At 38.0% G+C, this 27844-nt stretch overlaps 4 protein-coding genes across 4 annotated transcripts; 2 read left to right on the plus strand and 2 right to left on the minus strand.

Moving 5' to 3' along the window:
* Positions 1-4481: 4481 nt before the first annotated feature.
* Positions 4482-6818, plus strand: LOC148587916 (uncharacterized). The gene is made up of 7 exons (XM_088512384.1): positions 4482-4535; positions 4635-4892; positions 4989-5094; positions 5210-5826; positions 6037-6349; positions 6480-6605; positions 6709-6818. The coding sequence occupies exons 1-5, from the start codon at positions 4519-4521 to the stop codon at positions 6044-6046; spliced, it is 1008 nt and encodes a 335-aa protein (XP_088368510.1). The 5' UTR covers positions 4482-4518; the 3' UTR covers positions 6047-6349; positions 6480-6605; positions 6709-6818.
* On the plus strand, positions 6205-9015 carry LOC148587917 (uncharacterized). The gene is made up of 8 exons (XM_088513273.1): positions 6205-6349; positions 6480-6592; positions 6825-6959; positions 7109-7342; positions 7432-7524; positions 7612-7713; positions 7819-8338; positions 8854-9015. Exons 1-8 carry the CDS (start codon positions 6205-6207, stop codon positions 8898-8900), a joined length of 1389 nt encoding a protein of 462 aa, XP_088369399.1. The 3' UTR covers positions 8901-9015.
* Positions 9016-12787: 3772 nt separating this feature from the next.
* On the minus strand, positions 12788-13320 carry LOC132168457 (protein LUTEIN DEFICIENT 5, chloroplastic-like). Its single transcript, XM_059579443.2, has 2 exons — positions 13118-13320; positions 12788-13037 (listed from the first exon to the last, which is right to left on the minus strand). Exons 1-2 carry the CDS (start codon positions 13233-13235, stop codon positions 12859-12861), a joined length of 297 nt encoding a protein of 98 aa, XP_059435426.2. The 5' UTR covers positions 13236-13320; the 3' UTR covers positions 12788-12858.
* A 4806-nt stretch (positions 13321-18126) lies between these two features.
* Positions 18127-20342, minus strand: LOC148587918 (uncharacterized). Its single transcript, XM_088512444.1, has 2 exons — positions 18472-20342; positions 18127-18388 (listed from the first exon to the last, which is right to left on the minus strand). The coding sequence occupies exons 1-2, from the start codon at positions 20328-20330 to the stop codon at positions 18127-18129; spliced, it is 2121 nt and encodes a 706-aa protein (XP_088368570.1). The 5' UTR covers positions 20331-20342.
* Between the last annotated feature and the right edge of the window lie 7502 nt (positions 20343-27844).

Raw genomic sequence — 27844 nt, forward strand, 5'->3', positions numbered from 1 at the left:
AGAAAGTTTCTGAATAATAAAAGAAAAGGAGTTTTTCTTCAAAAAAAAATAAATAAATAAATTTTAAGTTGTTTTTGACAATTATCAAACTTTATTTTATTTTATTTTTATTATTTTTTATTTTTTATTTTTATTTTTTTTACTCCATGGATAAATTGAAATGTCAAATAAATTCCTATCGTTAAATTTTATCAAATGTGTATAACGCTTGTTAGTTCCAATCAAAACGCACTGTTTTGCCATGCCAACATATTAATTTTTTTATTAATTTAATTTAAAAATTAAATCTAAAAAAAAAAACAAAAACAAAATTTTTTTTACCCCTAGTACATTCTGTGAAGGTGCGCTTGAGCGCAGGTCCAACTTTCGAAGCCCTTATACCAAGACCCATTTTCGAATTTCGGAGCTGAACTCGCCACCAATGCAACCAAAACCCACTAGCCCCTCTTGTCCTTTGATCTAAGTTTAGAATGACCCATTTGCTTTGTCGTTTATCACTTGTCGAATCTTGACCCTCCATCTCCTTTAAGGAGATGTCTGGATCTTTTAGTTTAGTATTTAAAGTAATGCTATAAGTTTTCTTAGAGTTTTTTTTTTGGGTTATCCCAAATGTGATGTGACTTTTAAAATCAACAATCGATTAAAGTTCAATACATGACATCATAAATTCAACCGTAATTTTAAAAGTCACATCACATTTGTGATGACTCTAGGATACTCGCCCTTGCCGTCCTTTAATCTGTGTTTAGAATGGCCCATTTGCTTTGTCGTTTATCACTTGTTGAATCTTGACCATCCATCTCCTTTAAGGAGATGTCTTTTTTTTTTTTGACATGTCCACACAAGAGAAAAGAAAAGGGGATTCGAACTAATGACCTCCGCTTTATGAGGCATGATTTACAGTCGATTGAGCTACTCCTTGAGGATCCTTTAAGGAGATGTCTGGATCCTCAGTTGAGTATCTAATATATTGTTTTATTTGATATAGTTTTTAGGTAATATATATATATATATATATATATATATATATATATATATATATATATTGCAGAATATATAAAATATATACATTATGTTGTATATTGCAGAATTGTATGTTTCATTTTGTCATATATTCGCATGATGTTTCAATAATGTATGAGATTGAGTATTTGTGAGCTTGTAATTGATGTTACATTTTTGTTTTTTTAGGAATATCTATTAATTAATTACTTATTGTACGTTGAAAATATAGATGCATGCAAAATGATGTTTCTTATGCTAGGTAGGTTTTTCTTTGTAAATATAATTGTTTTTTAAATATAATTACTTCACAAGGACCTGGTACTTGTATGCAAGACCAGTGTGGTTGGTACGTGAAATTATGAATCTTACACTGTCCCACTTGCAAATTATAATCAGCCCAGAGAAAAAAAAAAAAAAAAAAAAAACACATTTGGAGGAGATTATGAAGTTTCTTAGAGGATTTCATAGGAGGAGATAGATTAGATATGTAGATGAAATATGGACCTACTGGTTGAAGGTGTATTACAGCTGTAATGGTGGTTGCACGTCCCTTCATTCTAACCCCAATTTTATGTCTTTCTTCCATTTCTTTTTTGGGTTTCTCTGCCAAAAATTTTATATATAGTCCAAACCCCACACGTGCCCACACATCCAATCCACAGATTAGATTTATGATAGACCCTCCTTTCTTTTGTGGTTAAATATATGCATTAAAAAAAAAATAGATAAATTAGGGTGGCTCGTGGTAAATGATTATAATATGGGAAAGTTATTACAAATTGATTTATTAGAAAAAAAAATATTTAAATAAAATAGTTCAAATTGTAATATATATATTTTTTTGAAAGTCAACTTGTAATATATATATTTTTTTGAAAGTCCCCACCAAAGAAAATGCTTAAATTTTGGATCAAGTATTTTTTTTTTTAATTTGGTTTTTGTAGATTAATTATAATAGATAAGGGTTATAAATACACCCTTCAGTACGGTTGAATGTAGATACGCATGAATATGTATATATTTTTGGACATAAACAATTTAACCCTATACGAGAATGTATAGGTTTATATTTCTAATGTGGTTCAAATATTTAGGTATCGGTTTATGTTTATATACATGCATGTGCTTGAAAGTATGTATACAATTTGTAAGTCTTATGTATTTATTCCTAACTCATGTACGTAGATAAAAATGGACAAGAGTTGGATGACAAAGTCTAGGGGTACGAGGGAATACAGAGACGGGTGTAGAATGTTTGTGGAGTTTGCAGTTAGTAACTGTAGAACCCTTGATGGATTCATCTATTGCCCTTGTAAGGTTTGTCGAAATAACCGGCGCCACCCGCCGGGTTTCGTATTCGACCACTTGACAGGGGGAAAAGGAATGATGCCGGAATACACACTTTGGTTCTATCACGGTGAGAAGCATGTACAGGGTCCTGATACCGGGTCTAATTCCAATCGCCCGGCCTCAGATGCGGGTGCATGTGCAAATCAGGGTGGAGACATGCACGGAATGTTGCGTGATTTATTCGGCATGCACGAAGTAGTTAGGGAAGACAATTGTGAGCCTCAGGCCGTAGTGCAAGGGGGTGAGGAAATTGTGACCGAAGAAGCCGCTGAAGGCGATGCACTAAAGTACTATGCCCTTCTAAAAAAGGCGGAGAAGCCACTTCATACTGGGACAAAACATAGCAAATTAAGTGCCACTGTTCACCTGTACAACTTGAAGTGTGTTGGTGGAGTTAGTAACTCGATTTTCTCGGCTTTCCTAGAGTTCATCAATCAGTTGCTACCCGAGACTAGTGAAACTCTGCCAGTTAATACATATGAGGCGAAAAAGTTTTTGCGAGACATGGGACTAGGCTATGAGAAGATTCCAGCGTGCCGTAATGACTGTATGCTATTCTGGAAGGGCAATAAAGAGTTGGATTCATGTACCGTATGTGGAGAATCTAAATGGACGGAAGCAATCAATTTAGATGAGGACGGTCAACCCATATCATCGGGCAAGAAACGTCCGGTGAAGGTGTTGCGGTGGTTTCCACTCATACCACGACTACAGAGGTTGTTTATGTCAGAACATACAGCACGCTTTATGAGGTGGCATGCAGAAGGCCGCACTAAGGATGGCGTATTGAGGCATCCAGCCGACGGCTTAGCATGGAAGTCATTTGACAATTTACATCAGGAGTTTTCAGCGGATAGCAGGAATGTAAGGCTCGGACTAACCTCTGATGGATTTAATCCATTTGGGAATATGACTACATCGCACAGCACTTGGCCTGTAATGGTTGTACCCTACAACTTGCCTCCTTGGATGTGCATGAAACACACATCTTTTATACTATCATTGATTATCCCGGGCCCAAGTTCACCTGGAATGGATATAGATGTCTACCTTCAACCCTTAATTGAAGAGTTACAAGAACTATGGAATGTAGGGGTTCGCACATATGACGTCTCAAAGAAAAATAATTTTGTTATGCGAGCGCAGTTGATGTGGACAATTAATGACTTCCCAGCATATGCAGATTTGTCTGGATGGTCTACCAAGGGTGAGAAGGCATGTCCGTGTTGTATGAACTCGACATGGTCAAAATGGTTAAAACATGGCCATAAATGGTGTTATATGGGGCACAGGCGATACTTGCCCATGGATCATCCATGGAGACGAAACAAAAGCACATTTGACGGCAACGTAGAACTAGAATGTGCCCCTGATGTGCCAAGTGGAGATGAAGTCATAAGCCAATTAGAAGGGATGGTGTTTGGGGATGAGAACGCCGGTCAGGCAAGGGAGGCTGAGAAAAAAGAAAGAAAAAAGCAGAAGACGAATAATGGCCATGTAGTGTGGAAGAAGAAAAGTATTTTCTTTAGGTTGCCGTATTGGAAAGATAATTTATTGCGGCATAATCTTGATGTTATGCACATAGAGAAAAACGTCATGGACAACATACTTGGTACAATACTGGACATTCCAGGGAAAACGAAGGACAACCACGCCGCCCGCTTAGATTTGCAAGAAATGGGCTTGAGACGTACACTTCATACATTTGTGGACCCGCAGGATGGTAAGACCTATTATCAACAAGCTACCCACACGATGTCCAAGGATGATAAAACACATTTTTTGAAAGTGCTACGAAATGTAAGGGTGCCCGACGGATATGCCTCGAACATTTCTCGTTGTATACGACTTAAGGACCGTACGATATCGGGGTTAAAAAGTCATGACAGTCATGTACTGATGCAGCAGCTTCTACCTATTGCATTGCGTGGTTCACTTCCAAGCAATGTGGTTAGACCTCTTGTTGAGATGTCCACATTCTTCAGGTGCCTATGTTCAACAACATTGACCGAACAGGATATTGACCGACTACAGTGTGACATCTGTATCACGTTGTGCAAGATGGAACAAGTTTTCCCCCCCAGCTTCTTTACGAGCATGGTTCATGTGGTCGTGCATCTTATCCGTGAATGCCGACTCGGTGGACCTGTACAGTATAGATGGATGTATCCGGCAGAGAGGTAAAATTTGTTTACGGATATTTTTCTATTTTTTGGTTTCAGGTGCCAATACATGACAAGTACTAACTAAACTGAAAATATGTATTGGTTCATATTTAGGAGCCTTGGAGTATTCAAATCTAATGTGCGCAACAAAGCGGCTCCCGAGGGCTGCATTGCGGAGGGCTACATAGCAACTGAGTTGGTGACGTTTTGTTCGAGATATTTAGAGAATACACCAACCTTTCACAATAGGATACAAAGAAATCTGGATGGTTCAAAGGGAAATGGAACACGAGTCCGACTCGACCGAATCACAATGACACAGATACACCGGTATATTATGTTCAACTTGGACGAGTTTCATCAATTGCGGATGTAAGTAGAGATCTTTTGTTGGTACATTGCATGCTCAATGAACTTGTGACAATATTGCTCGTATTGAATTATAATTAACATAATTTCGAATTGTAGGATGCACATAGATACGCTTAGGCGATCATGCAATAGGGGACGAACAACAGAGGCTCAGTTGGAGACCCAACATTATGACTTGTTCTGCGAGTGGTACCGTGACTACGTAAGAATGATGTGATGTTTACCTTATCACAATTGTCGGAGTTATTTGCGTGCAATTTTTAAAATCAACTAAAGCTAGTAACCGTGCGTTTCCATTGTACGTAATATATTCACAGGTCGATCAATTGGACGAGCGATCCAGGAATGAACTTGGTGACAAATTGGTAATGCATTGTAGAGGGCCGAGGGAGGCAGCAGTCAGATACAATAGATATGTGGTTAACGGCAAGCTGTTTCGCACTATTGCATCTGATGCCGGAAAGAGGACTCAGAACAGCGGGGTGTGTGTGCCGACTCTTGATGGCGACACGTACTACGGGAAGTTAACGGAAATAGTTGAGGTTGAGTATTACGACAGGACTAAGTACGTTATGTTTAGGTGTGATTGGGCAGACAACACGAGGGACAAGGGGTACAAGGTGGATGAGTATGGTATAGTACTTGTCAACTTCAAAAACCTTGTCCACACGGGAGACCTGGTTTCTGATGAGCCGTATGTGCTAACTTCACAAGTTGACCAGGTATTTTACGTACAAGATGATAGGTGCCCAGATTGGGCTTGCGCAGTAAGGACCAAGCCTAGAAACATATACGACGTTGGTCAGGTTGAAGGACATCAAGATTCATGTGTCAATTACCACGAGTGTGAGCCTCTTATTTTGCCCAGAAATGTTGATCACGATCTACAAGATCATATCGAATACGTCAGACACGACTTAGATCCAACCGAAGCGTATGTATAGTAGTATAATTAATTTTATATTTATGTTTTGATTGGTAGTTGTTCACTACATGCACATTACATCAACACACTTAATTAAGCTGTGCATTTGCTAAAATCTGATATATATCTCATGTAGCACTATTATTCATGCATACTTAATGTAGTAAATATTTCATACATTGTTTAAGAAATTAATTGGGTTTGTGGTGTTTTTTACAGGGTACCATGAGTACAAGGGGGAAGAGGAAAGCACGCAGGGGCTCGTCCGCAGTGCGGCAGTCTACGTCGCCTGGGTCTCCGGCAGTCCAACTTGATGACAGCGAGCAACAAGACGTTGCTCAGCTTCTTGGGATACAGGAAGGATATCGACCAGTTCTTCCAGGTACGATGGAAGGGGAGACCCCTGTCCATGCTTCATACACTCGGGCAGGCATGGCCCAAACCGGGTTTCGGGTTGATTCGTACCCGTACAGCGAGTTACGACAGAGTTATGAGGGCGATGTCGAGCGGCTTTACACCCAGCATAGCGCAGGTACGCCCGACTGTTTTTTTAAAGATTCAAAAGATTGAAAGTTTCTAACTATATTGGTGCAATATCAATTATATTTAACTACAACTACAATTTCATAGAATTCTAAACATTATTAAAAACTACAAAGCAGGTCTGGAGGACACTGAGACAGAGGCCCAGGAACACATGGCAGGTGGGGTACAGGCCACAGATGACCCGCAGCCCACCAACCCTGCTCCCGACGCTCGGTTACGCCCTCGGCAGGTCCGGATCATAAGTAAGTGTATATACTTTAATGTCGTTGTTGATTTGGTTTTAATTTACTTGTTACCTAGTATTGAATTCGAAATAACTTACCTAACTAATTTTTAATTTGTTAGGTACTGATTCTGAAGGAAACACCGTTATTGAGGTGTTTACCATTCTTGATTCGCACAGGCGGCCGGGAGTCCCCCCCGGCAAACGGATCATTTTGGAGTACAATGCATCATGCCAGCCCGTTGGATTTAGTGCCGTGCGGTTCAGACGGATGACCGGAGACATAGTTAGGAGCGGAAATTTCGTCCGAATACCAGACGATTGGACGAAGGTACCGGACCGTACCAAGGAGGATATTTGGGACGCCTTGATGGTATGTTTTTTAATAATAAGTTAAACACTAGTAATGTATATATGTATATATACACTCTAAGTACGCTATATATATGTGTGCTTAGTAAGTAAATGCATATACACATATTTTATTTTATTTTTTAATTTATCAATGTTGAACTTGTGCAGGCATACTTTTTCGTTCCACCCGAGTACAACTTGGAAGCAGTAAAAAATGAAGCATTTAAGGATATGGGCTCCAAGCTGCGGACTTGGAGGCACGAGCTCAAAAAAATATGTGCCATTACGGAGGAAGATACGCCGGACACTATACGGGCAAGACTGGGGGGACAGACGCTAGGCGAGTACAATCCCGTCGATCTGGATATCTTATTGGAGAGATGGTGTACCCAGGAGAATAGGGTAGGTCATGAGTTAAATTCTTAGTGTTGTGTACTGTCATTTATTGTAATTGTATTGGTATTAACATATTAAAAGTGTTAACTGTGTAGGAGTATGCGGCGAAAATGAAGAGCTTGCGAGCATTAAATGATTCACCACATTGCACCGGATCAATGAGCTATGCCAGGTTGACACAAGAGGAGGTACGTGTGTAATTTATCCTATATATATCTAACATTATATCGTATTGATATATTTAAAAATAAATGAATTACCTATTTTAAATGCAGGCCGAACGTTTGGGCCATCAACCCACTCGTGCACACAATTATGTCAAGTCACACACGAAGAAGGGCGGTGGATATCCGAATGATATTGTGAAGGAGAGATGTGTATGATATTCACTTTTCATATGTTGTTTTGCTTGTATATTTGATAAATTATTTGCGATTAACAGTTGTGCGACCCACTGACTCAATAATTAATGTGACATTCAGGAAAAGATGAATGAGCTTATACCCACCGACCCTGCAGCATCGTCTAGCATCACAGAAGGAACGGTCAGGTGGGCGCCAAACGACGCATTCGCCCAGGCAATGGGAAATAAGCCTGAGTATGCCGGTAGGGTTCGGATGGCCGGACCAAATATTCTGCCTGTGCGGGGGACCATACACTCATACTATACACCGTCACAGGCACGGTCAGGAAACGTCAGGTATTCCACGATATCACAAGACACACTTGATAGAGCGCTTGACGCGGAGAGGGCGAAGCACAAGGAAGAGATGGATGCGTTGTTGGCCGAGAACAATGCGCGGGTAGCCCAGCAAGTGGCGGAGCAGATGGCTGAGAACAATGCCCGGGTAGCGCGACAGGCAGCTGAACAGGAGGCTGAACGTCAGGCAAGGTTTGACGCCCGTTTTCGCCAACTTGAGGAAATGATCCGGTTTCACACCCCACCAGACAATGCTTCCCCACCCTTTGCGATGGTGCGATCGTCGGTCGACAGTGGATCAGGTACTGACTTTTTTTAATAGTCAATTTAGTTTTATAACTGTCCCTATATATATATATTTAGAATTTGGATATGTTGTAGTCATTCTAAATAATTAATGATGTTGTAAATCTTGCTTAAATTTGGTTTATATATCATGGTTGGTTTGGTGATGGATGTGGGTTAGAGTTTTGCTGGTTGAGATAATTATTTAGAGTTATTCATGCACGTATAAATGGATATAACTGCATGGCACGAAGCAATACATGCATATCAATATCATCAAGACCAGTTCTTCATAAACTTAATTTTGTAACTCTAAATATAAATAGATATAAATGCACTCAATGCTAGGGAGGGCGCTTTCCCTTTGTGTTTATCATATCTTCCATTGAACCCCCAACATTAATAACCTATATGGAAGTTCTATAATTGTATTCGGGCTCAATGATTGTTTGTATTATCATCTAACGTTAGTGGATTTTATTTGTTTGGTGGTTGTTTTATTGGTGAATATTGTTTGTTTTATCATTTGCAGGTAATGGACATCGTCGAGAGGATGCTATGGATGTCAATGATCGCTAGTCTGGTCGAGAATTTGAGGCTATTCACAGTTGTGTATAAGTTGATGTAATTGTATTTGTGTATATTATGTTAGTATGTGACATTTTTGGTGTGTTGAAGTTAGTTTATATATATATTTGTGATTGGTGTATATATATTATGTTATTTGTGTTATTATGGTGTGTTGAAGTTAGTTTTGATGGGTAGTTTGTGATTGATGTTAATGGATATGATGTATGTTATTTGATGGAAAAATTGTATATTATTTGCATGGTTTTGATGGATAGATTGAATATCAGGTGAACCGTAACACAAAATTCGGGTATAGTCCTGAAAAAAATCACAAAAAATATAGGGGGGAGGGAAAAAATCTGGTTCAAAACGAACCAAATTTGCCGACGTGTCAAAAATTGACACGTCAGTAATTACTGACGTGTCAATTTTTGACACGTCGGCAAATTTGGTTCGTTTTGAACCAAATTACTGACGTGTCAGTTTTTGACACGTCAGGAAATTCCTGACGTGTCAAAAACCGACACGTCAAGAAATTCCTGACGTGTCAGTTTTTGACACGTCAGTAATTTCCTGACGTGTCAAAAACCGACACGTCAAGAAATTCCTGACGTGTCAGTTTTTGACACGTCAGTAATTTCCTGACGTGTCAAAAATTGACACGTCAGGAATTTCCTGACGTGTCAAAAACTGACACGTCAGTAATTTCTTGACGTGTCAGTTTTTGACACGTGAGGAATTTCCTGACGTGTCAATTTTCACACGTCAGAAGATTTACTCACGTGTGAAAATTCAGCACGTCAGTAATTTCTGACGTGTCAATTTCGACACGTCAGGAATTCCGATTTCCTGACACCAACATTCTTCACGACCGAAACACGTCAGGAAAGCCCCGTCAGCAAGATTTACTGACGTGTCAGGTCGTCCGACACGTCAGTAACCATGGGTCAGCAAAAAATGTGTTTTTTGTAGTGCATTAATTGTAGGTTACTCAGCCTTTAAAGAAAAAGAAACAAAGTCCATATGATGAGACGTTGGCAGGAAGGCTATATCTATCAACCCCTACAAATTGATTGTGGAGTTTCAATATGCTTGAATTTGGGGGTACTAAAAATGGATGGACTATACGTAACCTTGAAGATGCGGGTCCCTCGGCCGTTGACATATTAAAGGCCGGCAACAAAGTTCTGTCTTGAAGCTTCAAGTAAATAATGATTTGAATTATTGATTGGTGGAAACTCAAAAAATAATATGCCCTAGTAGGCAGTAGCTTGATACTAACGCTTTTAATAGAATTTTCTTTTTATTTTACTTTTTAATGCTAGTAGGAGTATATTAAATGACCAGCATAGTAAAAATAGGACTTGGCTTACCTGTGGTAGAGCATACTATAGTTGTGATTTCTCTTCTATTGGTTGTTTAACTCTTAAAGCATTAGAGCAGACTCCCTATAACCCATTTCATTCCTTATATTTAAGAAAAATCTAAAAAAAAAACACAGAAAGACACTCACATCAGAAGCCCTAAATATAATCAACATCAAATGGCATCTACAGTATTTTCCAATGCATTGAAAAACATTGTAGATGCTCAATTCATTATTAAATTATAAAGGGCATTATTAAATTATTGATGAGAAAGAAGTTAGTAAGTAGTATAGGGCAGAAAAGAGAGGAGTTTTATTACAACTCCATTGTCAAGAAGATTACTCTTTTAAGAAAATTAGCAAATCCTTAAAACTGTTAGGGGAATTTGAAAAGGAGTTTGCAAAACTTAACGGACTTCCTCCTAACAGAAACCATGACCATCGAATCAATTTGAAAGAGGGGTCACAACCTCTATGTGTTACACATTACAGGTACCCCAACTATCAAAAAATTGAAATTGAGAAGATTGTTCGGGAATTGCTAGAATATGGGGTAATTAGACCAAGTCTATCCCCATTTTCTTCTCATGCATTATTGGCTAGGAAAGCGAATGGAAGTTAGCACATGAACATCAATTATCAGGCTTTAAACAAGGAAACTAATAAGGATAAATATCTTATTCCTGTAGTGGATGAATCGCATGGGTCCACTATTTTTTCTAAAATGGATTTACGATCGATCTGGTGATAACCAGATCAAAATGAGGGAGAAGGATATTCCTAAGACTGCTTTCTGTACTCATGAAGGTCTATGAATTTCTGGTTATGCGTTCTGACGTAATCAATACACACCTTTTACCTCATTCATTAAAAAAAACAAAAAGCATCTTCTCCCTATCAAGGTTTAATGCATGATGTCTTTCGACCCTATTTGAGAAAGTTTGTGATTGTGTTTTTTTACGATATTTTAGTCTACATTTATTGTCTCGAGTAGCACTTGACACGTCTAAAAACTATTTTGGGAACCTTGAAACAGCAACAACTTTATTCTAAGAGATCTAAGACTAAGTTTGGATACCTGAAATCAAGTACTTAGGTCTCATAATTTCAAAAGAGGGTGTTAAGGGTGATCATGCGAATATAGATTCAATGCTAAACTGGACTTTTCCTGGACATCGTCACTAAGGGTTTTGCTGCCTACACCATGCTTAAATCCTCTTAGCCCTTTCTAGGTTCAACAAAGAAATACGACACAGAATCTAAACTTGTTTGTTAAGGGAATATAGATTCAATGCTAAACTGGACTTTTCCTGGTTTTGCTGCCTACGCCATGCTTTAGTCCTTTTAGCCCTTTCTAGGTTTAACAAGCTATTACAGGAAGTTTATTCGAAGTTATGGACTGATAGCTGCCCCCACTGACTTCACTACTGAAGAAAGATTCTTTTAAGTGGACTGACTCAGATAGAGAGGCTTTCCAAGAAACTCAAAGTTGCAGTCAACTAGCCCACGGGTGTTAGCCCTTCTTGATTTCACTAAAACCTTTGCGATTGAATGTGATGCATCTGGTGAAGGGGAAGGGCCTGTGTTGATGCAAGATAATAGGCCACTTGCCTTTCTAAGTTGGCTCTGCATTTGTCAACTTATGAAAAGGAACTACTGTCGTTAGTACTTGCAGTGCCTATTTGATAGGGGAACCATTTACAGTTCAAACAGATCATCATACTCTGAAGTTCCTCCTAGAGCAGAAAGTTGGTATTCCCTCTGAACAAAAATAGGTTTCTAAGTTGTTGGGTTACGATTTTGCAATTGAATACAAGAAAGGTAAGGAGAACAGAGTTGCAAATGCACTGATACTGAGGACTCTAGTATTTCTGTCATTACTTTCCTAGACCCTACATGGATTGAAGACTTGAAGGCAACTTATTCACAAGATGCAACATCCAAGATATCCAATCGAAACTGCAGGAGGGAAAACTAGAAGGAAAGGGTTACAGTTTGAGGAATGGTCTACTCTTCAAGAATGGCAGAATATTTCTTGGGTGCGGAATCTGAACTTAAAGACAGGATTTTACACTGTACATAGTAGCCCAATTGTTGGACACTCAGGGTATCACAAAACCCTACAGAGAGCTACGGCTGATTTTATTTGGTCTGGGATGAAAAGGGATATCAAACAGTTCATCAGGGAATGTGACTCTTATCAAAGAAATAAGACACAGAATCTAAATCCTGCTGGGTTATTACAACCCCTACCTCTTCCTACTAGGATTTGGTCTGACATCTCAATGAATTTTATAGACGGACTATCTAATTCTAATGGCTACAATTTGATTATAATCATTTGTTTAATAAGCTTATAATCCAAGATATTGACATTGTGACTGTGGTAGTATTTGATAGATTAACAAAAAATGCCAATTTCATTTCAGCCATGCATCCCATTTGTTCAAGGCTAATATTTTAAACTACATGGGATATCGTGCCATATAAGCATATCCACACAATTCTTTAATGTAGACATACGCAGACATAATAATTCCCGCGATAACTATGCTAAGAGAAACAAAAGGATCATCGTTCATTTCAAGGTTATTATATTAATTAAGTATACCCAGATTGCTCCACAGTGAATTCCCCCGATGCAATCCGAGCAGACAACTCGGCACGCGGTTTCTCTTCCTGCAGCCGTTCAACACTCTTGACACCGTCATCCACCGAGTCAGGCTCAGGCTCCCTCCCATTTGAATAAGCGCATGCGACAGAAGATAATCCACGCAAACCTGAAAAACAGACACATGCACAGAATGAAAAGAGCAAAACATAGAGGTCATATTTTGCAAAAGAAACATACGGGACCGACCACTTTGTCTTGGAATGTGCGAAGAGAAGGTTGGGGTAGTGGGCTTGAAGCTGTAGATACGAAGAGGTCTGGTAGAGAGGGAGGTTGACGCCCGGAGCAGAGGAAAGTGGGCAGCCATGCCTAAAATGGTAAGTTCGGAGCTGTGGCAGCTGTGAGTCTGTGTGTGTGAGAGAGTGACAGACGAGCACTGTGGAGATAAAGCACCCAAAATCCTAAAAGACGGGACGGAATCTTTTCAAGAGGCGAGTTCGCACCATATCCTAGATTCATCCCAAATATAATGAGAATTTTAAAATTATTGTTAAATTTTAGATATTATATATTAAAATTTAATTTATTGATAATTTTAAAAGCCACGTCATATTTAGGATAACTTTAAAAAGACTACCAAAACTTATAGCATTACCTCACTACAAAAAAAACAAGGTTTAGCGACATGGTTATTTGGGGCATTTTTGGCCAAAAAACCGTCCCTATTGATTTCGCAACGCTTGATTAGAGACACTTGGGACACGTCGGTTTTTATGGCGACTAGAATTTAAGTTTGAGACGTTTTTTTACTAAAAAGCGCCTTAAAAAAGGGACGTTTGGAATAAAGCGCCCCCTTTTTTAAAAGGGGGCGCTTAGTGGTGAAAAACGCCCCCTTTTAAAAAAGGGGGCGCTTTGTTGAAAAACGCCCCCATTTAAAAAAGGTGGCGCTTCCTAGGCAAGCGCCCCCTTTTTTAAATGGGGGCACTTCCTAGGCAAGTGCCCCCTTTTTTAAATAGGGGCACTTCCTAAAAAAGGGGGCGCTTGCCAGGTAAGCGCCCCCATTTAAAAAAGGGGGCACTTCCTAATCAAGCGCCCCCTTTTGAAAATGAGGGCGCTTCCTAGGCAAGCGCCCCCTTTTTTAAAAGGGATCGATTGCCTAGGAAGCGCCTCCTTTTTTAAAAGGGGGCACTTGCCTAGGAAGCGCCCTCATTCTAAAAAGGGGGCGCTCAGGTGGGCAAGTGCCCCCTTTCATAAAAAGGGGCGCTTGCGTGTAAAGCGCCCCTGTTTCTATATGGGAGCGCTTGCATGGTGCGACACGCATCCAATAATTAATATATAGAAAAAATATTTTTCCCATGCAATCCATATATATTTTTTATTTTCTCCTGATATACAATACACAATACAATATTGTATTGCGTATTTTCTCCATAAATATTAGATTAATCCATAAATATTTTCTCCATTCATCAATATATATATATATATATATATATATATATATATATCACAATACATATCTAATCCATATATACAATCTTGTATCTCATAAGACATCTAAATTCAAAATGATGATATTATAAACACAAAGTGTACCACATCTTAAAGAGTTAACAAAAATTGTACCATACATATGAAATAAAATATCCAAAACGATATCATAAACATAAAGTGTACCACCTCTTAAAAGAGTGTACAAAAATTGTATATTGCATATGAAATAAAATATATCAACGAGTTCGCTTAGCATTTGGCGTCAAATACATACCCAACCTAAAATGTCAAGTATACGTACGTCACTTAACGATTACCTGCAAATGATAAAACAAAAAAAAAAAAATTAAATTACAAACCTATATCTAACTATTTTAAAAGTGCAAACCTATATATAATTAGATTATATTACAAGTGACTAAGATATGAAGATCTACTGCACATACTTTGTGATGATCCACAATGGTCGCCTTCTGCATCAGCTGCATGCTCATCTTCATTTGTTAATTCATTCTCACCTATATATAAATAAATGCAAATGTATATTATGCAATCATATATATGTTCTTTAGTAACATTTTTAATCATGAAAATGTAAATATAACTAATATAGTGTAATTAAGGTTAATTAATTACCCGGTCGATTACCGACTGATGATCCTGCTCTCACAACACCGGGACACTCGGTGTCATGTGGAGTACACATGTTTATGTTGCTCGTTCTTTGGCTCGCAAAACAATTTTCCATAAATTTCTTGACGTCGACATAGGCAGATGTTAACATGGCAATCTGTTCGTTTTGTTTGGAAATCTGTTGCTTTTGTTCATTTATGCGCTCAAGTAATGCGGGGACTTGTGCAGCTGAGATCGATGATTTATTTGCATGTGTGCTGCTTTTGACTGGTAGATGCCCAGGTCCCATTCCTCGTAAACGACCAGTATATTCTGCATTCTCCATGACCTTGGCATAAGCGTCGTCAGTTGCCCAATTTATTGATCCCTGTGTCAAGCTTGAGCTTACTGCAGTGTCCTGTGAACTTAGAGCCCTCATCTTCTCCTATATTTATATAGAATATGGAAAAATATTACGCACCAACTAATCGACTCATAAAGACTTACCATATTACAGTGTTTTTGAAAAAATAAACACAATGGTACACAAATTAAATATACAAGTTAATCACATACAACTTTGTCCTCAATGTCTGCATTGAGGAAACTACCATCCTTTCTCGTGTGGGTTACATCGTAAACGACCGCCCTCGTAGGAGTTTTCCCTTTTTTCCTCTTAAAAAAATAAAAAAAATACATAAAATTTATTAGTGTTGCTGATATATACACTAATACAATTATATATGTTGAAAATAACATACAATCTCATGTGCAATATAGGCAAAGCTCCTCGAGCCAGCCGAGTGTGGCATATTGTACTTGTCTCGTATTTCCTTGTTCTTTTTAGCCATATCCTACATAAATTACATTATGATTATGTTAGTCTTCATACGATTGCATCAGTATGATAAGTGACTCAAACATGACATACCTTATTCTTCTGAGTCATCCATATGCTGACGGCGCTTTCCAATTCCGCTGGGTTGACTTGTCCAAAGTGTTGCGTCGACTGTAGAACGCTTTCCTTCGTATCGTCGTCTTTGAGTTTAAGAGATTTCTTCACCACATGCTTGTAATTTCTCAACTTTTTTCCGAAGTCCATGAATGCGCATCGTTTAATATCATCCATTTGTAGATGAGGAGGTACATAGAATTTCATCTACAACAAGCAGAGACGCAACAGGTAGAAACATGCAAAAAATAAATAAAAAACAACACAAAACAACAATAAATTACATCAAAGACATACCATCAACATGTTCCAAATTTCTTCCTTTCTGTCATTTGGAACCTGCTTCCAAGTAGGTGCACCTATGCCCACAATACCACCGTTACGAACATAATATCCAGCGCACCTACGTAATTTCTGACCGCTAACACCTACAGGCTGACCCACACTATTAAATTCAACGACAATCCTCTCCCTTTTTGGGATACTCCACATATTAAGCGGACCACTTAGAATCCGCACATGAAATTTTCCTTCTTCATCTGTATTTGTGTAACATATGAATCACGTTTAAGATTATATATAATGTATATAACATATGAACGACATCATTAGAAGATTTTATAACATAAATAAATACAAAACATATACATACCTACTGTTCGGACCTCATTATGGGCTAACAGAGGATCATCTGGCTCCTGTGTGTCATCTGTATCATGATCTTGCCCATCCGGCTCCTGTGTGGCATTGCACTCATGATCCCACCCATGTGTGGAGTGAGGCCTATTCTCATCATCACCATCGAACGGATTAAATTGTGGATCGATTAACCTTTCTATGTTAGTATGTACATGATGATCACTAGCCCATTCACCATCATCATGAACCTGATCCTGAGGTGGTATAGGTCGGTATAGTGGTATAGGTCGGTATAGTCCGGCTTGCAGGCCCTGTGTATCATCGTCGGCGTACAAAGCCGATTGTTGTGACGGCGGTATTATTGCCGAAATTTGATCTCGTACTGGTAACTTTGACCAGGTTCTTTTTCTTGACATGTTTTTCACCTACAAGATAAATAAGGAAGGTGATATCACATTCAATATATATATATATATATATATATATATATATATATATATATATATATATATATATAATTATTGTAATTATAAACAATTATAATAATTTGAAAAAAACGCATACCCATGTCGTTTGGAGGTAGGTCGTTTGGAGGTAAGTTGTTTGGAGGTAGGTCGTTTGGAGGTAGGTCGTTTGGAAGTAGGTCGTTTGGAGGGTATGGGTAGGTCGGCTGGAGGTAGGTCGTTTCGGCAACATTCAACGACAATGTTCGGATCATGAGTAATGTTTAAGTTTAACGGCTCACTCTCATGGTAGTTGGCATATGAATCATCATTGCCTTCGCCCTCACCAATGTCGTACACGTTTCGAGGTTTAGTCCTTATAACGCAAGACCAATCTGGGTGCCTTTCATCAGTGACGTAAAATACTTGTGATACTTGCGAAGATAACACATACGGCTCATCAGTAATTTGTTTTCCCACGTGTATCAGGTTTTTAAAATTCACAAGCGTGAACCCATATTGGTCCTCCTTGTAGCCCCTACCCTTTCTTATGTCAGCCCAATCACACTTGAACAACACATATCTAGTGGTGTCGTAGTACTCTACCTCGATTATTCTAGTCAACTTCCCATAATATGTATAGCCATCAATGGTTGGCACACACACGCCACTGTTTTGAGTCTTTTTACCTTCATCGTGGGCCAAAGTACGAAACAATGAACCGTTAACTACGTAGCGGTTATATTCTAGAGCATTTTGAATAGGCCCTTTAGAATGGCATACAAGCTTCACCCCCAGTTCAGTGCGACATGTTGCATCCATTCGATTAACCTGCGATTTAGTATTAATAATAAAAATATTTAATATATTATTGAAACTTTTAATTTAAGTTATTATTTGGAATATATGTCTTGCATCTTACGTAGTCGCGATACCAATCACAAAATTGCTCCTTATGTTGTGTGTCTAATTCAATGTCAGTCATTCGCCTCCTATTGTTTCCTTGCCGAAGCATATCCAAGTGTCTCCTATATGGCCATATATATATATTAGAACTAAATGTTTTATGATTCACCAATAACTGTAATAAATGAAGTAACGTGTGCTAAGAATACAACTTACATCCGCAATTGATGAAACTCGTCCGAGTTAAACAGAATATATCGATGAACCTGTGCCAAAGTGCGGTTGTCAAGATTAACTCGTGTTACCGCCCCTTTAGCCTCATCAGGGTTTCTTTGAGGCCTATTGTGTACTGTTGGTGCATTATTTAAATACATTGAAACAAATGACACCAGTTCTCTCGCTACGTAACCTTCCGCAATAGACCCTTCAGGTGCAGATTTGTTGCGCACGTCATTTTTTAAACCTCCAAGACTCCTACATACATTTAATCACCTTGCTCATGGAAGTAATTCATTATACATATATATAAAAATATATAATATTATATATTTGAATACCTCTCAACCGGATACATCCACCGAAGCGCTACCGGTCCACCAAGTCGGCATTCTCGAACTAAATGCACAACAACATGAACCATACTAGTAAAAAATCCGGGTGGAAATATTTGTTCTAGCTTACACAAAATTATGATGATATCACTCTCGAGCCGGTTTAGGTCTGATTCTGACAATGTTTTCGAACATATGCCTCGAAAGAATAGCGACAACTCCATTAGAGGCCTGACAACCTTGTCTGTCAAGGATCCGCGCAACGCAATAGGCATAATTTGTTGCATGAGTATGTGGCTATCATGACTCTTCAAACCCACTATTGTACGTTCCTTAAGTTTGACACATCGGGAGACATTCGATGCATATCCATCCGGCACTCGTACATCTCTAATCACTTTCAAGAAACTAGTTTTTTCCTCATTAGACATTGTGTGGCAAGCTGCGGGCAGATATATTTTCCCATTGTTGTCGGTGAATGGATGAAGTTTTTCTCTCAACCCCATTTTTTGCAAATCCTTACGGGCTTCATGGTTGTCCTTTGTCTTCCCTGTAATGTCAAGCAATGTGCCAAGTATATTGTCCATGACATTTTTTTCTATGTGCATCACATCAAGATTGTGTCGTAACAAATTATCTTTCCAATATGGCAAAGTGAAGAAAATACTTTTCTTCTTCCACCCAACATCAACATTTGTACCATCTATATCTTGGGCGGTCTTTTGTCTTTTCTCTCTACGTGCGTCATGGTCCTCACCTTCAAATAATACGTCTAATTGCCTCAAGATGTCCTCGCCATTTGGCACAACAGGCGGACCATCCAGTTCTTGTGTACCGTCAAAAGCTCTTTTGTTCATTCTCCACCTATGATCCATAGGCAAATATCGCCTATGCCCCAAATAACAACATTTCTTCCCGTGTTTTAACCATTTAGACCGTGTTGAACCCATACAAATTGGACATGCTTTTTTTCCCTTTGTACTATATCCTGACAAATCTGCATAGGCCGGAAAATCATTTATTGTCCACATCAATGCCGATCGCAACACAAAGGACTTCTTCATCGATACATCAAATGTGCTTACTCCTGCATTCCATAATTCCTGTAGTTCTGATATCAAGGGTTGTAAGTATACATCTATTGCCATTCCAGGTGAACTTGGGCCTGGAATAATCAAGGATAAAATGAAATTTGGTTGTTTCATGCACAACCAAGGAGGCAAGTTGTACGGAATTACCATGACAGGCCAAGTGCTGTGGGTTGAGTTCATGTTACCGAATGGATTAAATCCATCTGATGTTAGTCCAAGCCTTACATTGCGTGGATCTGATGCAAATTCTGGGTATTTCTCATCAAATGACTTCCATGCTTCACCGTCCGCCGGATGCCTCAACACTCCGTCTTTTGTGCGCCCATCAGCGTGCCATCTCATATGGATAGCGGTGTGCTGCGACATAAACAACCTTTGCAAGCGTGGTATTAGTGGAAACCATCGCAACACCTTAATGGGCCGTCTTTTAGATGGTCGAGATTGCCCATCTCTAATATCGTCCTTCCACTTTGATAATCCACATTTTGTACACAAATCTAAATGCTCAGTATCCTTCCAAAATAACATACAATTATTTCGACAAGCTAAAATCTTCTCATATCCAAGACCCAAGTCCCTCAAAAACTTTTTGGCCTCATATGTATTTTTTGGCAAGGCTTCACCATCCGTCGGAAGCAACTGATTGATGAACTCAAGCAACGATGTGAATATAGTGTTACTAATTCCACCCATACACTTTAAATTATATAGATGTATAATAGCACCTAGCTTGCTATGTTTGGTTTTATCATGTAGTGGCTTTTCTGATTCCATACGCAAGTTGTAGTATTTTCTCGCACTCTCATCATCAACTGCGTCATGCACTGACTCTACAACATTAGGTTGCGCTTCCATGTGACCAGTAAATTCGTCTGTTATTGACGGGTGCATGCCAAAAACATCACGGAGCATGGCATTCATAGTTCTCGACTCGTCAGGTACGGGGGTTGAAGAAGATCCTTTAACTGTTGGTTCTCTTTGAGTAACAAGATCACACATCCTTTCTCCATGGAGCACCCATTCGGTGTAACCAGGTATAATTCCTGTTCCACCAGTTAAATGTGTGTAAACCAACTCTGGACTAAGACTCTTGTTGAATTTACACTTCTTACATGGGCAGATTATGTACTCCTTATTTGTAGACTTGCTAACTGCAAATTCTACAAATGATTTGGCTCCATTCATATACTCAACGGAACCCCTAAACTTTGTCATCCAACTCTTGTCCATAGCGTGACTACATTATAAAAGATTTATAAGTTATAATGATAGATCGAGGTATTAAATTTGTTTTATTAGAGGAACATTTTTAGTTTTTTTTTTTAGGGGAAACTTCACTTACCCCCTATACTTTCGTGCTTTTTGCAGACACCCCCTATTGTTCAAAACCTCTTACTTTGGTGCATCAAACTTTCGTTTCCTTTCAAATACCCCCCTACCGCTAACTTTTGACCTTTCTACCCCTAAATTTTTTTTTTAAAAAAAATTATTTTTTAATAAAAAATAAGGGCACGATTGTAATTTTTCACCTTTTCCGTTAGGATTTAACAGAAAATCCTAACGAAAGGGGCAAAGTGAATGGAAACGAAAGTTGGATACACCAAAGTGAGAGGTTTTAAACAATGGGGGAGTGTTTGCAAAAAGCGCGAAAGTAGAGGGGGGTAAGTGAAGTTCCCCCTTTTTTTTAAATAAACAAATAAAATTGACATAATATTAGAATAGAAAGGAAAGGGAAAAAAAAGTCATATTGCCAGGGACATAAAGTCATATTGCCGGGGCCCTAGCATAAAAAATAGCACTCTTATAAGGAATTTGATATTCTTTGGGCTTGCCAAGGACCCCCCAAGTGTTGTAAGTGTAGGTCCACCCCTGTTAATGGCCAAGCGATGTCTAAAGACCAACTTAATCCATGGTTCCAAAGATTTCAAATAATGTTGTTTCAATAGATGGAATGAAAGATATATAAGGATGAGAATCTGAAAGTCAAATAAGGCAACTATTTAAGTATGAGAAAAACAATTACACTAAAAAGTGCAATGATCAGTACCAATACTTATATAAAAGCTATTAACAAGAAACTCCCAAACGTATGCAATATCATTGTCAAACATGATATGTCATGAATATAGCACATGATTCGGTTATCATAAAGAACTTTATTTCAGCTAATGACATGTAAAGATCACATACCTAGGCAATGCAGCTCAATATCATAAAACTTGAGGAATAAATAAATATATCTAAGCATACACCCTACATCACAGCACAAATACTTGAGTTAATCAATAATGCAGAGAAAGCAATATTGAATAATACAAAACCAATTCAAACATATAACAAAGACAATTTTAAAAGAAGTTCTGCAAAAACCAACCTACCAGTACATGTTCAGAATTATTGTGATTTGCATGTACATATATGTTTTTCAGCTTAAAATGAAAGAAGGCTTGCGCACAATAAAATAAAATAAAATCTAAAGAAATAAGCAAAAGAAAATCTATTGAACAATGAGCAGACTTGCACACTTTCATTGGCCATAAGAATAAATTCCAGCTCAAAAAGCACTTGCATGGCATAAATTGCCAAATGCAAAACATATATAATCAACGAAGAACCAAATGCAAACACAAGCAACAAATATTTGGAATACAGAGTGAGAAATAAAAAACCAAAATAGTTAGGATTTACAGGGCTTTAGTTAGTATAGCAACTATAGATAACATAGAGGCTGCATTATACTTAATAACTAAATAAATCATTCATAAACTGTTCTCAGCCCATTCAGTAAGATATAAGGATCTTTTAGGATAGAAAAGCTAAAAGATTCAAACATGATTGACCCTTGTAATGAATGCATCCTACATCAATTACAAAAGCAACTAAATTAACTGGTCAGATAGTTCAGATGAGCCAGCAGAAGTTTGCCTCCAATGTTATAGAAAAATGTTTAAGTTTTGGAACTCCAACAGAACGCCAGGCCCTGGTTAATGAGATGCTTGGTTCCACTGATGAAAATGAGCCCCTTCAGGTTTGTTAATTGTCCAAGTCCTACCTATCATTAAATATGACAAAGCCTGTTCAAGCTTTTTGTTACATATATTTGTCAAGGTGAATTAAGTTCTTTTAAATAAAGCTCTCGTATTAATATTTGAAATAGAATAGGCTGGTATCAGAACCCCATCCTATCTCTCTTATTATTCTTTTAAATAGAATAGGTCAGTATCAGAACCCTGCCCTTCCACGCCTCTCATTATTCCATGGTGTACATTGTTAGTTTGGGATACCCCTGTATTTCAACAGATATTTTCTGATTTATGGGGCCGAACATGCCAATTGGAATTGTGAACCTTAGATTATTGAAGGTTTCTGTAAATATAGTGTTTGTCTCTTGGCATCACCAAAGCTTCATCTCAAGTGTTCTTGTAGTTATGCCTAATTTTTTTTTCAAGTGAATTGGGTATTTAAATTTTTAGATCAGCAGTTCATAAGGTTTCCTAACTGTACAGTTTTTGGCCGTTCTCTGTGTCTGCAAGGTAGTTTATTTGCTAATGTTTTTTCACCCTGGTTTCATGGTTACGTGAACTTTTCTGACCCATTCTTCTTTTCTAGGCGATGATGAAAGATCAGTTTGCAAACTATGTTGTACAGAAAGTGTTGGAAACTTGTGATGACCAGCAACTTGAACTTATACTTAACCGAATAAACCAACTACACCCTAAAAGCAGAGAAAACTTTGCTGAATTTAAAATCCCTAATTCTCCTAAAAATCATAATAAATCAAAAATCTAACTATTAGAATCCCAAATTAACAACTTAAAGAGACAACAGAATCAAAGAAAAACAGAGACAGAGACAGAGACAGAGAGAGACTCACCAGTACAGGAACGTAGAGAGAGGCCGGCTGGTTTCGACTGGAGAAGAAGGCCGGTGGGTTGGCCAACCGTGCGGGTCACTGGGCGCCGGAGAGAGATAGGAAAATCGAGATTGAGAGAGGGAGACTGGCGCAGTAGAGAGAGATATGGAGCGATATATATTGAGGGAGAGGGGAGAGGCTAGGGATTGAAAATATATATCACGTATATATATATATATATATCTATCCTGATGCAGAGAGAGGGGGGGGGACTGGCGGGGCGCGCGGGGAGAGGTTAGGAAAAATACATATTGAGGGAGAGCGGGAGCTGAGGAATCATAATTATGTTCCCGCTCACAAAAACAAAAAAATATAAATGTATTAAAATTTAAAAACACTTATAAATTTATTAAAATTAGAAAACACTAGCTTATAAATTTATTTATAAAAATAAAAAGTAAATACTAAAAATTAAAAAACATTTAAAAGAGACTTAAACTAAAAAATATATAAATGCAAAATCAGTTAATGTGGTTGTCTAGATTAAAAATTCATCTATGTGATATAAAAACAAAAATAATACTAATTCAAAAATTATCGGGATAGGCCACAATAATAATTTAATTCTTGTAATTAATTAAATTCTGTCAAATAGCTAACGGATTCCATTAGAGCATCTACAGCAGTAAGAGGTATTCTACCTAGTCAAAAAGCACAATTCTCTATTTTAGCTATACTCAATTTTTAATACCAACTCCAATAGATTCTTTATATCATTCTCTATTTTTTAAAAAAAATTTATATTTTTAATCTTTATTTATTTTATTTTTTTCACTTTTCTCTCTAGACTCTCTCTCTCTCTCTCTCTCTCTCACTCTTCCCTCTCAACCCAAACCCAAACCTCCCATGACCAGCTATTCCCTCTCAACCCAAACCCCCCAAGGCCAGCTCTGCAATTTTTTTTAGGAAGTTTTTAGTGATTCCAAATATTTGAATTTGTGTCATAAATTCATGAACAGAGAAGAGAGAGAAACGTTGAGGGGGGAGAGAAGAGAGAAGAGAGAGAAACGTTGAGGGAGAGAGAGAAGAGAGATAAAATAATGTGGAAATAATATTATATATATTCAACAATCTAGTGTGCTACAGTGAATAGCAATATGAAGCTATTCACTGTATTAATTAAGGTATAATAGCTAATATGAAGTTATTCTGTTGGAGCAAAAAAAATGGCAAAAATAGCTAAATGTATAGCTAATATCTCAATTTTAGCTACACTGCTTGAGATGCCCTTAGTGTATCACGTCATCACCAATAGAATGATGATACATGTCATTCTTATTTAAAAGTAAATAAATATATTAAATATATAAATTATTTTTAATATTAAAAAAAATGAGGGCGGGGGAGGGGGTGGCCGGACAGAAATAGACACCAGGGTGGCTCCTTGGCCACCCCTTCCCCCAAAGGGGGTGGCTACCAACCAGCAACCAGCCCATATTTAAAAATTAAAAATAAAATAAAAATAAAAAATAAAAAATTAATTTGTAAATTTTATGGGTAATTATCATTTCCGCCCAATGAATTGCGACCACTCGATTACCATATATCTCCATCAACTACTAACTTTACATTACGACCACGGCCATCAAATTAAACTATATCCTTTCGGTACCAAAACCCACATTCCGTTGGTCAAGGTTGTTTAGTCGGACGGGATCAACTGGCCATCACGTACGTGTGACTAGTTCATAGGTAGGGATTCGGTGGTGAGTGGGTGGGCGTTGGGTTAGAATTAACAAAAAATTTCATAAGATTTATTTGAATTAAAGACACTGTACAGGGAGAGGGAAAATATTGAAGGGGAAAGTATTAGGCGAGAGCTAGGAAAATTAAGCTCGCGCACTAACAAAAATAATTTTGGTGCGCTTGCTATCCAGGCACCCTTATTTAAGTGCGCTTGGCTGGCAAACACCCCTAATTAAGGGCGCTTGCCAGCCAAGCACCCTTAATTAAGGGCGACTAGCTGGTAGGCGCCCTTAATTAAGGGCGTATGGCTGGCAAGTGCCCCTAATTAAGTGTGCTTGCCTGCCAGGCGCACTTAATTAAGGGCGCCTAGCTGGCAGACACTCCTAATTAAGGGCGCCTAGCTAGCAGGCCCCTTAATTAAGGGCGATTGGATAGCAGGCGTCCCAAATTAAGAGCGCTTGCCAGCCAAACACCCTTAATTAGGGGCGCTTGCCAACTAGACACACTTAATTAAGGGTGCCTAGTTGGCAGGCGCCCCGAATTAAGGGCGCCTAGATAGTAGGCATCCCGAATTAAGGGCGCTTGCTAGCCAGGCGCACTTAATTAAGGGCGCTTGCCAACCAGGCGCACTTAATTAAGGGCGCTTGCCAACCAGGCGCACTTAATTAAGGGCGCCTAGCTGGCAAGCGCCACTAATTAAGGACGCCTGGATAGCAGGCATCCCGAATTAAGGGCGCTTGCCAGCCAGGCGCCCTTAATTAGAGGCGCTTGACAGCCAGGCGCACTTAATTAAGGGCGCCTAGCTGATAGTCGTCTTTAATTAAGGGCGCCTGGATAGCAGGTGTCCCGAATTAAGGGCGCTTGCCAGCCAAGCACCCTTAATTTGGGGCGCTTGGCAGCCAAGCGCACTTAATTAGGGACGCCTGGATAGCAGGTATCCAGAATTAAGGGCGCTTGCCAACCAAGCGCCCTTAATTAACTAAATTGGGGCATGCCCTATTGGAATGTCCCAAATTAAGGGGACGTTTTTTTGGGCAGGCGTTGCTAATTTTATTTTGTGTCGTTTACACAGTAAAACATCCCTATAAGGGGATGTTTTATTAAAGCGCCTCTATTCCAAGCGTCACTAAACCTTGTTTTTTTTGTAGTGAATATATGTAGAACAACACAAATATATATATATATTCTGCAATAATAAAACAACACAATATAAAACAACATAAAATTAACAACAATTTTATACTCTGCAATAATAAAACAACACAATATAAAACAACATAAAACAACAATTTTATACAACACAATATATGCATATATATATATATATTAATCTGCAATAATAAAAAACAATAGCATATATAAAATAAAACAAAATATATATATATATATATATATATACCTGCAGGTGATCGAGATGGAGGAGCAGATTCGGCCGGAGAATCGCCGGAGACGGCAACGACGCTGTGGAGGCGGTGGCCGGCGACGGGGAGTGAGCTAGCTAGAGAGCGGTACGTACGGCGCTCCGGTCTGTTTTTTGTAGCTGATCACGGCCGGAGCAAATGAAGAGAAAGTAGAAGAAAATGAGGAAGAGTGAGAGAGGAGATATGCAGAAGATCGAACAAAAGCAAGGCTGGCGGGAGAGAAGAGAGACGAGCTGGGTGGGGGTATGTGCGTGCAAATGTGGTAGCACCAGGGGAGGGAAAATCAAAAAAAAAAAAAAAAAAAAAAAAAAAAAAAAAAAAAAAAAATATCACTACTGCAGGTGCGTGCGATGGGACGGCCAGCAGGCGCTGGCCTTCCCAACGCACTTTCCTGACGCGCCACATAGGCACGTCAGGAAATATTTATATATATATATATATATATTATCTATATTAATTAATTATATATATATATATATATGTTATAATATATTTATACACGTTAGTTTGAATAGCATATATATATATATATATACATGTTTATATGTTTATAATATAGTATATTAATTATATTAATACTAATATAATTTATGTTTTCCTCTTTTGTATTTCCATTTGAGTTCTCATGTATTTGGTTTTATTTGATGTACATGAATATATATATATATAGTGCAATTAATCTTACAAACAACAATTTTCATTTTAATGTGCATGGCTAAAACCTAATTGATATATAGCGTACATGATATATATATATATATATATATATATATATATATATATATATATATATATATATATGTCTGTGTGTGTGTGTTTGTCAAAACGTTAATATCATCGATCACCAATATTGTTACTTTAATTATTTTAATTAATGAAATACCAAATTTGGTGTCTCACAATTAAATGAACGAGATCGAGAAAAATGCATGTTATACGTACATATATATATATATCCTTTACTATAATTTGAACCATGCATGCACGTTAAATTCATGTTATATAAATATCATTTTGCATGGTTTTGCTATATATATGATATCTCGAGTAAAATATGGCTAACCGTTGGAATTTTTTTTAAGTTTTGAATGTTCAAATGGAATGGGTTACCGTACATGCGACGCATCAGAAAAATATATATTAAAGTACTGGTCGGTTCTTGTTTTCTAAAAATTAATTTTATTGAATGTTAATTGGAATTCGATCATACTGTACAATATTAAATTACCCTAATAATGTTGGGATCATATATATATATATATGTATTT

This window comes from Corylus avellana, chromosome 1 (assembly GCF_965113065.1).
Source record: "Corylus avellana chromosome 1, dhCorAvel1.hap1.2, whole genome shotgun sequence".
NCBI lineage: Eukaryota > Viridiplantae > Streptophyta > Magnoliopsida > Fagales > Betulaceae > Corylus > Corylus avellana.

Bases quoted from the DNA above. Each gene is read 5' to 3' on its own strand.
- LOC148587916 (XM_088512384.1), top strand. The intron at 4,893-4,988 runs GTAAGTAGAGAT...TTCGAATTGTAG, and splicing joins GAGTTTCATCAATTGCGGAT to GATGCACATAGATACGCTTA. The intron at 5,095-5,209 runs GTAAGAATGATG...ATATATTCACAG, and splicing joins GCGAGTGGTACCGTGACTAC to GTCGATCAATTGGACGAGCG.
- LOC148587917 (XM_088513273.1), top strand. From the start codon at position 6,205: ATGGAAGGGGAGACCCCTGTCCATGCTTCATACACTCGGGCAGGCATG. The intron at 6,350-6,479 runs GTACGCCCGACT...ACTACAAAGCAG, and splicing joins TTACACCCAGCATAGCGCAG to GTCTGGAGGACACTGAGACA. The intron at 7,525-7,611 runs GTACGTGTGTAA...TTTTAAATGCAG, and splicing joins CCAGGTTGACACAAGAGGAG to GCCGAACGTTTGGGCCATCA.
- LOC132168457 (XM_059579443.2), bottom strand. From the start codon at position 13,235: ATGGCTGCCCACTTTCCTCTGCTCCGGGCGTCAACCTCCCTCTCTACC. The intron at 13,038-13,117 runs GTCGGTCCCGTA...TCTGTTTTTCAG, and splicing joins GCACATTCCAAGACAAAGTG to GTTTGCGTGGATTATCTTCT.
- LOC148587918 (XM_088512444.1), bottom strand. From the start codon at position 20,330: ATGGAATCAGAAAAGCCACTACATGATAAAACCAAACATAGCAAGCTA. The intron at 18,389-18,471 runs GTATTCAAATAT...AAATGTATGTAG, and splicing joins TGGATGTATCCGGTTGAGAG to GAGTCTTGGAGGTTTAAAAA.